We start from the raw sequence: 13,474 nt of genomic DNA on the forward strand, positions 1-13,474 counted from the left end.
ACGGGGAAAAAGAATGACCTGAATAATAAGGAGAAGGAAAAAACAATGGAGGGTAAAAAAAAAAAAGGTATATTCTTAGGCCAGCGTTTTTAATCACCGTGATGCTGCTTCGAGGTAAAAAAAAAAAAAAAAAAAAATCTCCCTCATCCTTTAGTTTAACTTAGGCTTCATCAACTAGCTGAGAACAAGTAGCCCTGTTGAGGGTTTCAAAACAGGGACAGAGACGAGAGAGAGAGAGAGAGAGAGAGAGAGAGAGAGAGAGAGAGAGAGAGAGAGAAAGGTTGCAGGACAATGGAGAGATGAGGGTAGGGGTGGGGAGGCTTACGGGTTAGGGAGGAGGTAAGAAGTACAGAATGGAAGAAGAAACAGAAGATGGAGGGACAGCAGAAGAGAGAGAAAGAGAGAGAGAGAGAGAGGAAAGGGTAGATAGAGGGTACAGCTGGAGCTATAAGACAGACAGACAGACATAGAGTAATACCCTCAAACTCTAGCAAAGAGTCATCACCTAATCAGGGTCAGGTCTTAGTTACAGAGAGAGAGAGAGAGAGAGGTGGAGGGGGAAGGGGAGGAGGGACGAGGATGTACTATATTCTCCAAAAGAGAGAGAGAGAGAGAGAGAGGCGTAAGGGCCGTGACAGGCAGGAGGCCAAGCACTGGAGAGGTCATCTAGGAAAAAGGTTCCTCTGGAGACGGAGGGGGGGAGGGGGTCCGTTGGGCCTTGACACCTCAACAACGGGACTTGTCTTCGTCGCTCCACTTTGGCCCTAGACGATTTTTCTCCTCCGCTTTTACTATTCTTTTTCCATACCCCCACACCCCCATGTATGCTACAGCTACCTATAAATATATATATATATATATATATATATATATATATATATATATATATATATATATATATATATATATATATATATATATATATATATATATATATATATTCTATATATAATATATATATATATATATTTATATATATATATATATATATATATTTATATTTATATATATATATATTTATATATATATATATTGTCATAAACTGGGTCCTTGGTGGAGGAGGGAATTGGAACTGTTTATTTTTATTGACTGCCTGACAAGGGGGCCCCGAATTTATGAACAAAAGGAGAAACTACAGGAACTCACCTTGGAAACTTCCTGGATTTACGTAAGTAATGAAAGGTCGCCATTTGGAATTAGAATTCTTTTACAATTTAAAAAGACGTTTATTTACAGAGAATGGGGCAAATATGCAAGACCAAAAAGAAAGTAAAATGCAAACCAATTACAAACATAAATTATGTGGTGTATAGAGCAATAATGCAGTAATTTGCAAATAAGCAATGAAAATAGGAGGGCCACGGATACAACAATCCCTGTTATAACAAATGACTGTTATGTAAAAATCCCATCAAGTCACAGACGGTAATACATTGGAAGGGGGTGAATTCCAGGGTAATGGCAATCAGCTAATTAAGATGACTGCTGTGTGGGCAACGGATTCTTGACATCAGGCTGCGACCAGGAATGGTTGCGAATTTGAATGGCAGTCAGCACTAGTGGGGCATATATTTGCAGACTGGACAGGATAGGATGCCTCCTGTAAGAGAGGTCAGGAGTTAGTACAACACAGAAGAGCAAAGAAATCTCCCTTGCTATCCATTAAACAACAAGTCTATATATATATAGGAATCAAACACTTATATCACTTAGACTAATTTGCCCTTACTTTGCACTAGGGAAGGGATATTTGAATACTTATCACTGAATCATATTACTCGTTGATTTCAAAGCAAGTCATGGGGCGATTTATGGGATGCTGAATAGGGTGACTTAACAAAGGCAATGCTTTTGTGGAGGAAGAAATTGTCTTTGAAGGAATGGAAAAATCAAGGAATTTCAGGGGAAAGTTGGCTTACTGACTAATTGCGATCAACGTATACTGGCCTGCAGATGTTAACACAAACATAGAGACTTGGCCGGTTACTGAAGTCATTGTTTTTACCAGCGTAAAAGGAAGGAAGCGCCGAACTTATTCCGAGACTGGAGTCTAGAGTCGTCTGCCGTTTCCTGAGAAAAACAGTATCTACCACGGTTGTTTGCTTCGAAGTCTAGGCCTGCCCGTCGATCTGCAAAGTGTCATACAGCCAGCAAAGGAGTGGAGAAAAATGGCCTTAAGATTAAGTACTTAGAGGTTAAGTTCCTATCTCACAAAGCCTGGCTATGTCCCCCTGCCCACAGTGGCTTTATCCCATATCACATGATGGGGGTGAAAAGGGGGTCCCTATTGTCTATCCCAGGTCAGCTGAGGTGGGAGGCTGTCCCTGCATGAGTGAAACACTGGCGCTAACTGCTTTTCTCTGGTTAAAAATACGCTTGGTCCTATCGCACCCCCAAGTTTTCTTGGCCCTACAGTCAAATGAAAGGAGAAAAATGCTTCACAGACTAAATGACTCACTGGCTGCTAAATGAGGAGGGATAAATTTTAAGAATATATCCATATATCATATATATATATATTATATATATATATATATGTATTCATATACTCTTCATGCAGTAAGTCCTGAATTGTGTGTATGTGCATGCGTGTATGTTTACGCCTGTCTGTCTGTTTGTCTGTGCGGAGGATGGACAGCGGGATATTAAAACGGAAAGTTGTTGATAAAAACGAGCAAAAATATGTCTAATGTTAACACAACATAACTTTGCTGATACATTGTTCTTTTTATTTTCTTTTATTCATTATTTTCATATTTCATTTTCTTTTATCTGGGAGAGGCGGGGACGAACGAAAGACAATGCAAAAAGACAACAAACCCGTATATTAGGAGAAAAATATTATAGAAATGAGACGTTTGAGTTATAAGCCATCAAAGTTTTAGAAATTCAACCTGCTCTAATTTCTTTATTTTTCAAGATACAAAGTTGAATTTTGTATCAGATGAAGTACTTGCGATCAGGAATGTAATAGCATGCTTTAAAAAATTATATTTCAACCCCACCCCCCTTTTTTGGGAACGCCTGAAATCAGAAAGCATAAAAGCAATGAATGATTTCCAAAATTCTCCTACTTTTTTTACCTCTCCATGCGTCATCGGTCTCTTAATTCCCTTTGCATTGCATTATCTTCTCTACACCTTCACCTTGCAATGTGTCAGCATTCTAATTCAATCCCCTTTGTTCATCTTACAATATGTCAGCACTGTCCTTCTTCACACTTCATTATACGTCAGCATTCTCCATATTCTTTAAGCATGGTGTCAGCACTATCCTTATTCAGCCAGCATCCTTCATTATATGTCAGCATTCTCCATATTCTTTAGGCATTGAGTCAGCATTATCCTTAATCAGTCAGTATCCTTCATTATATGTCAGCATTCTCCACATTCTTTAAGTATTGTGTCAGCATTATCCGTAATCAGTCAGTATCCTTCATTATAAGTCAGCATTCTCCATATTCTTTAGGCATGGTGTCAGCATTATCCTTATTCAGTCAGCATAACTTCCTTTACCTTGTGGTGTGTCAGCATTCTCCCCAACCAACTGTAAGGGGTCGCCATCCATTTCCTAGGTAAGTAAGAGTCCTTGAATATTATCTAGTTAAAGTTAAAGTTCTCCTTGGCCTCTGTAGGCTCATAGGACAGGCGCTGATCTCCTGTTTCTTAGGCCGACAGGTAGTGGGGGGACAGGTCCCAATGCCTATGACACATGGCCAGTGTGTCACTAGGCCCACTGTTTAACTCCCTTAGCCCGAGGGCTGGTACCTATTCTCCTACTGAACCTCTCAGGTTTTTTCAAACCATTAGGTTGACAGGCTGCCGGATTTTTGCAGCAGTGCAATCCAAGACATCAGTGGGTGTGATTTGAAGCCCGTCCCTCTCGACTGGTAGCCGAGAATCATACCACTGCGCCACCAAAACTCGGATATTCATTGTCCAGGAAGTATGGCTTTCAGAGTGCCACAGAAAGGAAGCGTTGCTTTATTACATTAAGTGTTATCCTGATTTCCTTGAGTGACTTTGATGAAATTATTATGCTGAATTGTCCAGCAGAAAGTTCTTAGCCTCTTCCATTACCTACGGAAAATTACAAAAGAATAAAATGAAGACATTTTTGTTGATAGCCCAACTGAACAAACCCCCAGAAACATTTTCTGCTTTTCCTGTACATATAATTATGGCAACTAAATACCTCCTGCGGATTTTAGTAAGTTCAGAAGTTTTGGAGACCACTTCAGCTCTAAAATCCATTATTTATATTAATTACATAGTAGACTACACCACGGAGTATCCCCTAACATGCAGAACTTTTGAAAGCAAAGTTAATTATCCATTTAGAAAGTGCTCAAGGCCAGCTTCTCCCTGGAGTCATGTTGAAGGTTCAGACCTTTTATTCAAGGCTCAAGGCTCTAACCTGCCCCTGGGATGAGAATGAAGATGCCCTTTTAGGACTCGTGTAAAGAAAATCTAATTTTCTGTATGAGCCGCGGCCCATGAAGCTTTCAGCTACAGAGCCGGTGGTGGCCTGTTCTATAGCGTTGTCAGATGCACGATTATGGCTAACTTTAACCTTAAATAGAATAAAAACTACAGAGGCTAGAGAGCTACAATTTGGTACGTTTGATGACTGGAGGGTGGATGATCAACATACCAATTTGCAACCCTCTAGCCTCAGTAGTTTGTAACATCTGAGGGCGGACAGAAAAAGTGTGGATGGACAGACAAAACTGTCACAATAGTTTTCTTTTACAGAAAACTAAAAAGAGGACGTGAATCGCAGGATAGGCGAAACAAGTGAGGCAGCAGGGTGTAGGCTATACAAAAGTCTTGGAATGAAAGAAACTTGAAACATCTGTGGAAATCAAAGTTCAAATGTACAAAGGAACTGTTAAGCCTTTCTGGAAATTAAATGTGGATGCCAGGTGAGATAAAAGAAAATGGGTCGAATCTACTGAGTCGGGCTGTTGGCCCAGTATACTGCACGTGGCTTCATAAAAATGAAAGAGTAAGAAAATGTAGAGACCCACAGAAGATGTAAAAGGTTAGTGTGGGTGAAAAAGATGAAACAGGGGCGTTTGAGTGGTATGGAGAAAGTAAGGAATGGATGATGACGATAATTTGCTGATAAAAGTAAATTGCTTCAAGTGTTAGGAAGAAGGAGGAGAGAAAGACTTATAACAAGTAAAAAATGTGCTGAAGTTTCTTCGGCACAATCGAGTTTTCTGTACAGCTGCTACAGCGTCTAATCACGGACACCGAAAACATATCTATCTTTCGGTGGTCTCGGTATAATGCTGTATGAGCCGCGGCCCATGAAACTTTAACCACGGCACGGTGGTGGCCTATCCTATATCGTTGCCAGAAGCACAAGTATGGCTAACTTTAATCTTAAACAAAATAAAAACTACTAACGCTAGAGGGCTGCAATTTGGTATAATTGATGATTGGAAGATGGATGATCAACATACCAATTTGCAGCCCTCTAGCCTCAGTAGTTTTTAAGATCTGAGGGCTGACAGAAAAAGCCGGCACAATAGTTTTCTTTTACAGAAAACTAAAAACCTGAATAAATTGGTCTAAAAGGGGCACTGGAACAGAAGGCATGGTATGATTATCTTAGGAACGAGAGAATTCATACAAGATAGAGGGAAATGGTGCAGTTTTTGTAAGGAGGTAAATGTACTGCTAATGAGCCCTAGGTTGAGACATTTTTCATATAGGGAGTTCATCCACAATTCAGCTTTTAAAGTATGAATGTGACAGTTAGGGATATCTTGCATTTTCTCTTGAGGCCATCCCTTGTCAGGGGAAATATACCATTGCTGGATAATATATATATATATATATATATATATATATATATATATATATATGCCTATATACATATATATATGCGCGTGTGTGTGCGCATTTGTACGAATGTAGAAATAGAATGAGGAAAGATCGAATAAGCTAATTATTGCCACATATCTTTGAAGGGAAAAATCCCATAATTGTGTCTTCTTAAAAAAAATTCATGGAATTCTGTTGAGAGATCGCCACTCTTTGCCCTTTTTATAACTATCATTTTGGACATTGCTCTGAGGACCTTTAATATTCTCCGGAATTATAAATCTTTACCTGCCACTGTGTTTTAGCCTGGCTACTTTCAAGTGAGTTAGTAAATCATGCCTATATATATATATATATATATATATATATATATATATATATATATATATATATATATATATATACTGTATATATATGTGTGTGTGCATGTATATGTATATATAGTGTGTATGCAGTGCATATATGCATGTGTGTGTGTGTGTGTGTGTGTGTGTGTTTGTGTGCATCCTCTACAGAATTCGGACATCTGATGTAAATAAACAGATTTCTCGCAAACTGAAAGTACCTCACCAGAATGTGAAAGAGATTCTGGGATGCTGCGTGGTTAAAAAGTCGCAAAATAATACCCAAAGTCTGTAGTAAGTTTTCGAAAGGTAATCTGAAGCAGAGAAACGATAATCAGGTGATAAGAGAGGAAAAACAAAAAGCGCCAAGTCGATAATGAAATCCCTCCTAACGATTTCACATTAAATACAAGTGAGAGTCACTGTGTGACAGTCGCGATGCCAAATGTCTCCTGAAAAAAAAAGATGAGGATTTTCCTACAGTGGGTAAACACCGTTTATTTTCATTGTAATCACGAATTTCGTCCGTTAACGAACGCTGTGCCATTTTCGTGCGCATAAACATGAAGGGAGGAAAGTGCTTGATGCACTGAGCATGACAGATTGTTTAAAGGAGGCCAAACGAATCCAACCGAAGACCAGGTCATTGGGGATGTGTGTCCCTTACCACTCCAAGATGGGAAGAAAAGTAATTTAACGTACTTGCGTCTTTATTCGTTCAAAGAAGTATGCAGTGCTTATAAACCAGTCTCGACGGTCAACTGACGTTTCCAAATGCACAAGAGAAGTCCGCAGCCCCGATAAATTGTAAAAATATCTGTAAGTCGTGACTCGCAGATGGCATCTTGTTTTGTGGCTGACATTCGAGCGCACAATATCCCCGGGGCAAATTGTGCGCACCTTGTATTTTTTACAACGTTTACCTGTGTGCTACTACATTATTCATCCATATATAAATACCATACCATGTTATTTACCTTGCTGACTCCTTTAAAAATCTAACACTGGACGAAAGAATACAATTTTCCGCGCATTCTCTCGTCAAATTCCCAAGAAGCAGAACGGCAATTCCTCCATCTAGATGTTTATTAGCAGATCGGTGGAATAGGCCAGGGACAGAAATATCAGCTGTTGACTGTCTAATGTCCAACTAGTGTTTATTCCGCAATAGTGTCCCCGGATATCTTCGCATTTCGACGTTATATGAGTGAGTTGAAGACCACGGGTGTCGTGAGGACGTTCTGTTAGGACGTGACGTATGTATTAGGTAATTTTACGCGTCGTAAATTCGTTGACAAGGAAACTGTGGAGTATGTTAAATGGAGAACTGAGGAAAACAAAGCCACCTTAGGCCAGAGCCTTAATTGGAAAAAGGAAACATTCGCTCCTTCCGTCTGGCCGCTTTTCGCCCCGTATCCTCAGAACATTATTTAATATGATTCTTCTCGTTTGTGGTGGGAATGGTATCATTGTTTCTCCTCGTAATGCGGGAGCGTAACTCCATTTTCCAGGACATCTCTGATTTTCCAGGACGTTACAGCTCGCACGTAGCCATCATTTCGACGTTGTTTGATTTGGTTTTCTTCGTTTATGGTAGTGATAGTATACTCATTTATCTTATTTATAACGAAGCCAAGCTCTATTAACCGGGACACCTCGTATTTTTCAGCACATTTCGGATTTTTCAGGACTTGACTGCTCTCACGTAGCCAACCTACTTACTGTGTGTGTATTACAACTACACCGGGGTTCGATCATAGCCCCTAAGGCTCGCTGCTATTCACACGGTTGCTTATCGGGCAAGAATTGCCCCCAACGTCCGTGTACGTGACTGACATCTGTAATCTCACGAAATCGCACGGAGAGAAAATAAATGATTAGATTAGATAGGTTACACCCAGAAAAGCAGATAAATTCATGATAATTACCTGTAAGGGATATGGGTGTGTAGGCTTTACATCCTAGCCTAACCTGACTAGGGCACAACATCCTATATCTGGCTTAGTTATGCCATGGCAGCTTTAGCTTTGCCCACCTAGACTTTCCACCTCCCCCCGCCACCCCTTTTCTCAGTTATAACCTTAACAGTTGCTAAAATGTGGCATTGGCTGTTGGATTATATTATAGGAATATATCCTAACCTCAGGCTGATAACCATATCTTACCTTATATGTACTCAGTACTGAGTAAATCATTGCTTTGTTTATATCCCATGCGGCTTTGGCCCTTAGGCTAAACATTGTTTCATGCTCGAACTAAAGAGGTTTGTCATCGTATGACTGTAGTATCTTGGAACCAAACAATTACAGTTGGTTGTTTCCTGTGATACCTGAACTGTATCACATGGAAGGCATGTGAAGTGCTTTCATGAAATATCTTTTCAAACATTTAAGATATATTGTATAAAGAAAAAATTTTAAATAAAACCCCCTGTTTTCCGAGTGTGGCTCTCATATCAATAATTGTTAAGTGAATACACACATAAAGAATGAATTCACACTTTTTTCATAACTTATTAGGAAAGTTAGGTTGCCTTTATTATAATTCATGTATGACAGATTCAATTCCCAAGAACGTACCATATATATTTCCATCTGATTAGCCTATCTTTCAGGTCATACGGACACAATGGGAAATGGATTTTTGGTTAGATAAAACAAAAATATGTGATTAGGAGGAAGGGCATTGGTGGAATACACTAAGCTCAAGATAAGCATTGTGAAATAGTGTTTTACATGTTTTCACTCTTGGAAAAAAAATGCTATGTACTACCTGATTGAGTGAAGGACCTCAGTGACCTTCCAAATTGGAAAGGGTCAGATTCCATACAAAAGGAGTCTATCCTAAGTTAACATAATCAGACCTACTGTTGTTTAATGTTGCTTGGGGTAGAAGGTCCCAAGTGACCTGGGTCCTTGCTTCCTTTCATGTAATCCCATTGATTTCCAAAAATAAAAAGTTTTATGAAAAAAGGTTTAGACAACCCTGCCTCTCCAAAGGGAATTCATCCTAACCTAAGTAAACAAAGAATGAAGAATCTTATTTGACTTTTTTTTACTTTAGAAGTTAAAGGTTCAGGTTCCTTCATTCTCAGATATTTCGTGGGGGTAAGTGTTGTATAAGAAACTCTTTTACACCCTTGAGCACCTGTTATGACTTTTCAGGTTTTGTATCACAACTTTATGACAGTACCCTCTGACTTCTTAGGTGGCAACTTACCCCTGCGGGAAAATAAGATTTGAAACAGATACTGATGGACAAGACATTGTACCTGGTCTTAAATTTGGATTGTTTTTAAGGAACATGTGAGAAATTCTGTCATATTCAACAGAAAAATATGGACTTTAAATCTGAATTGACATCCATTTTCCAGCCATTCTAATTTACAGATATGTATGCCTGTACAGTAAACCACCCCGTATTCGTGGGGGATGCATACCACACCCCCCCACAAATAGCTAAAGTCCACGAATACTTAAAACCCCTTTAAAAACACTTAGAACTGCCTATTTTGATAGTTTAAACACAAGATAAGACCTCTCAAAATGCTTATACCCGAGTATTTTAATAGTTTTATCACAAAACGTGCATTTAGTCATGAAAATTGTATGAAAATATAGTCATTAGTGAATATTTCTCTGTGAAAAATACCGCAAATGCGCGAATTTTCCCCGAGTGATGGGTAGATACTTTCCACAGAGAAATCCACGAATATGTGAGTCCACGAATCATGAATCCACAAATACGGGGGGTTTACTGTACTGCTCATTATTGTGTAGTTCTGTTCTGGTGCTTTTGGTAGACATTCATAGAAATACAGTATGCATTCCTTTTCAAAATTAAGTTTTTTTCTTTTTTGGTGTGGGGCTTTGTGAGATTTCGTTAGAAAAAGAATTGATTTTTTTTTTTACTTACTTAAACAACTGTACATTTTTGTCTGTAAAATGTTAGCAAAATGTTTTTTTACTTCCTCATCAGGTGACTAAGGACAAAAATGCCGAAGGTGTTCAGGAGGGCAAGGGGGCCGAACTGGAGCTTGCTCCCCGACAGCATTCTCCTTCATATCTTCACATTTTTGGATTATTCAGACATACCTTATGTGGCCCGTGTATGCAAGTAAGTTGTTGTTCACTAGTAATTTAACTTTTGTACATACATGGAAGGTAATGTTATTGATTCGAGCATTTGATTTGTACTGAAAGAGAAGTTATACCAAATCCTCTTGAACTGTACATGAGACAAGGCAGGGTTTTATGCATTTGCATCAATTATGAAACTTCAGCTTTTCATGAAATCTGTTAGATTCGTGATGTATATTGTTTTAAGAGATGGAGTAGTAAACAGTATACAGGTTCAGTTACTGTATTAAATATTTTAGTATGGATTTAAGTACTAAGGATTCTACTTGTGCTGAGAGACAGATTCATATTTTGCATAGATATATAGTTCACATGTCAGGCATCTAGTGGTATAGAAATATGTTCTTGAAAATCCTGAAAATCTACGGATGTATGATTACTCTATATGTTATCATGTTGACATTTTATTTTGACTATTTTGTTTCATAACAGGTCATGGATGCAGGTATCATATGATGAATTCCTCTGGAGACACTATTTTTATAAAGATTTCCAGGTTGACCCAAGTGTTCCCATTATGCCAGGTGAGCCATACTTGTCACATTCTTCACTGATATTTTGCAGGTTGTTTTTCTTTGCTCTACTTTATTGCACTTCATTGAAAGCCTTTTGGTGCATGTCATTCGTGGTTGCATTGTGTTGGTATTTTTGCCTGTTGGTAGTACGTTTTACCTAAGGTTTTAAAAATCAAAGCTTTGAATGATGGAATAATAGCTAGCCTTTCAAAAGCCACAGTAATTGTCAGTTGTTTTTGAAATCTGTATCATATTATTGTCCATTCCAAGCACAACTAAACTTTTAGGACACAGCCCTCAAAAGAAGACCTCTTGATGTCTGTAACTCAAGTTTAAATGAAAGGGAAGTGAAATTTGATAACTTGGAATAAAGGTCATTTATTTATTCAGTTGGCACAAGTTTTTAAGCATGTAATTGGGCCTCTTAACCAACAGGTGCAGTATCTTGGCGAGCAGAATATGAACGTTTAGTTGAAGAGACACCTGTAGTTTTAATGCAAGAGATATCGGAACACAACCACCAAGTTCTTCATGTGTCATTTTCGCATAAAGGAGACGTATTTGCCACTTCTTCCAAGGATGGATATATCATTGTGAGTTGCAGTGTATAGTAAGGAGAATTTTATACCTTTGTTTTCAAATGGAGTTCTGTAAAAGTAGGGAGAGCATTTGAAGATTTCTCTTTGTTGTTGCTCAAGCTATGAGTTTAAAACGATGAGTATAACCTGAATTGTGCCCTAAAAATTTTGAGGAAATTGTGAATATCATCTGTGTTTATTGGCCGTGTTTCATGAATGTTATTTTTACTTTTTTACAAGTTACTTGACTGACTGAAGAAAATAGTCTAACATTATGTCAGTCCAAACAATAATTCTCCAATAGAAGCATTGTTCTTTGTACATTTTCAGAACAAATTGACAAAATCCTCTCAATATCTCTTGCTCTTCAGGTATGGACTAGCACACACCCAGCCGAAGTCAAATACTATAGAGATATGAAACTGCATTCTTGGAAATACACTCAATTCTCACAGTTTAACAGTTCAGACACTTTGCTGTTGGTGTCAGGTGTTCATTTCGGAAACTACAACAGCACATCTGGAGAAATAGCAGTCTTCAATCTAGAAAGTTAGTACTGTTTCACTTTTTTTGTAATCTTTCAATATTCAAGTTCCTGAAGTTGTTTGAGAAAATCATATTTTCTTTATTGCTGTACTTAGATGAGTTTGGAGTACAGGCAGTCCTCAGTTATCGGAGGCGGTTCCGTTCTGGGGGTGTGATGATGACCGAAAATCGCCAATAACCAAAAATTGGCGATTTCCGGTGCTTTTTTGGCGATTTTCGGGTTTATTGGTGCTGAAAAGTGCCAATTTTTGGTTATCGGCGCCTCTGTTAGGTATGTATTGGTGCCAATACCTAATTATCGGCACCGATAAGCGGAAATCGGCAATTTTCGGCGCTGAAAATTGCCGATTTTTGTCGCTAGACAAGCCCCATAAAACCTGATCCCCAGTAACCGAGCCTGCTGTTAACTGGGGACTGCATGTAAATAAATATGCAGAATGTCTGAAAATAAGGCAAAAGTACCGCATAGTATTTCAGTGTTCTTCATTACTGAAAGGAAGTCAGACAAAAGTAGAAGTATTCTGTCTTAGAATTAGATACACTTTCATGTGGTTACATGCTGTAACTGTCATCCTCCCTCCCTCCCCCCCCCATCGAGTGGGATATGGTATGCCCTCCATGGTACTGCAGATGCTACTGATGGTTCTCTGCATCTTTTATTAGGCCCCCAGCGACACTGATTTATGCCCTTTACTTCTTGTCCAGTTTCTTGAACTTTACATTGTTCCATTATTTGATTCTCCTGATAGATCAGTTCTATTTGTTCAATTATTTGGTTCTCTTGAAAGATCAGTTCTGTTGGACAAGCCATGTGAAAGTCTAGGAATGGGACTCAGTGGCCTTGTTAAGCTAAAGACACATTCCTAGACTCTCATGTACTGTATCTATTCTGAATGGATGAAGGTTGCAAAGACCCATTTGTATTGTTGACAGCATAGCACTTACCAATCTTTCATGGAGGAATTGAAATGTTATTATGACAGAGTTACATATCTAGTCATTTATTGTAGATCAAGAATGGTAAGGGTCTCTCTCTCTCTCTCTCTCTCTCTCTCTCTCTCTCTCTCTCTCTCTCTCTCTCTCTCTCTCTCTCTCTCTCTCTCTAAATAAACACAAAGCTTTCAACTTCCATTCTATGTCCTCTCTCAATAACTTTAGGTACTAGCTTCACTTTGTCAGAATGAAAAAATTTATGTATTAACTCTCTCTCTCTCTCTCTCTCTCTCTCTCTCTCTCTCTCATAAAGGCAAGTAGCCCCTTAAGAGTCAAGAACCGACTATTTGAGTGGCCTGCTTTTAATATTAATAAAGTATTTTTTTATATTTGAAATTACTGAATTTCGTGCTTTCATTTCCACAGAGGACTTTCAGCTGCAGTGTCGTGTACTCAACAAGCCGTACGATATTTTTGGTACTTGGTACAATGATCAATATTTAATCTCTGGTGACCTTCATTGGCTAGCACACCTGGTAAGATTTGTGGGTTTTTACTTTTTTTTTTTTTTTAGTCATTAGATAT

The 13,474-nt window shown here is 38.6% G+C and overlaps 1 protein-coding gene across 7 annotated transcripts in view; it reads left to right on the top strand.

Annotated features, from left to right (window-relative positions):
• Positions 1–13,474, top strand: part of Fbw5 (F-box and WD repeat domain containing 5) — a 136,319-nt gene that overhangs the window by 98,603 nt on the left and 24,242 nt on the right. Inside the window, exons 1-6 of one of the 7 annotated variants that reach the window (XM_067089685.1) lie at positions 6,671–6,997; positions 10,157–10,294; positions 10,750–10,841; positions 11,268–11,425; positions 11,782–11,959; positions 13,316–13,425. In XM_067089685.1, the coding sequence (XP_066945786.1) occupies positions 10,173–10,294; positions 10,750–10,841; positions 11,268–11,425; positions 11,782–11,959; positions 13,316–13,425 (660 nt within the window). In that variant the 5' untranslated portion in view covers positions 6,671–6,997; positions 10,157–10,172. The other 6 variants (XM_067089683.1, XM_067089687.1, XM_067089684.1 and 3 more) reach the window with 6 other exon arrangements.

The sequence above is a fragment of the Macrobrachium rosenbergii genome, chromosome 46 (assembly GCF_040412425.1).
Source record: "Macrobrachium rosenbergii isolate ZJJX-2024 chromosome 46, ASM4041242v1, whole genome shotgun sequence".
NCBI classification, from domain to species: Eukaryota; Metazoa; Arthropoda; class Malacostraca; order Decapoda; family Palaemonidae; genus Macrobrachium; species Macrobrachium rosenbergii.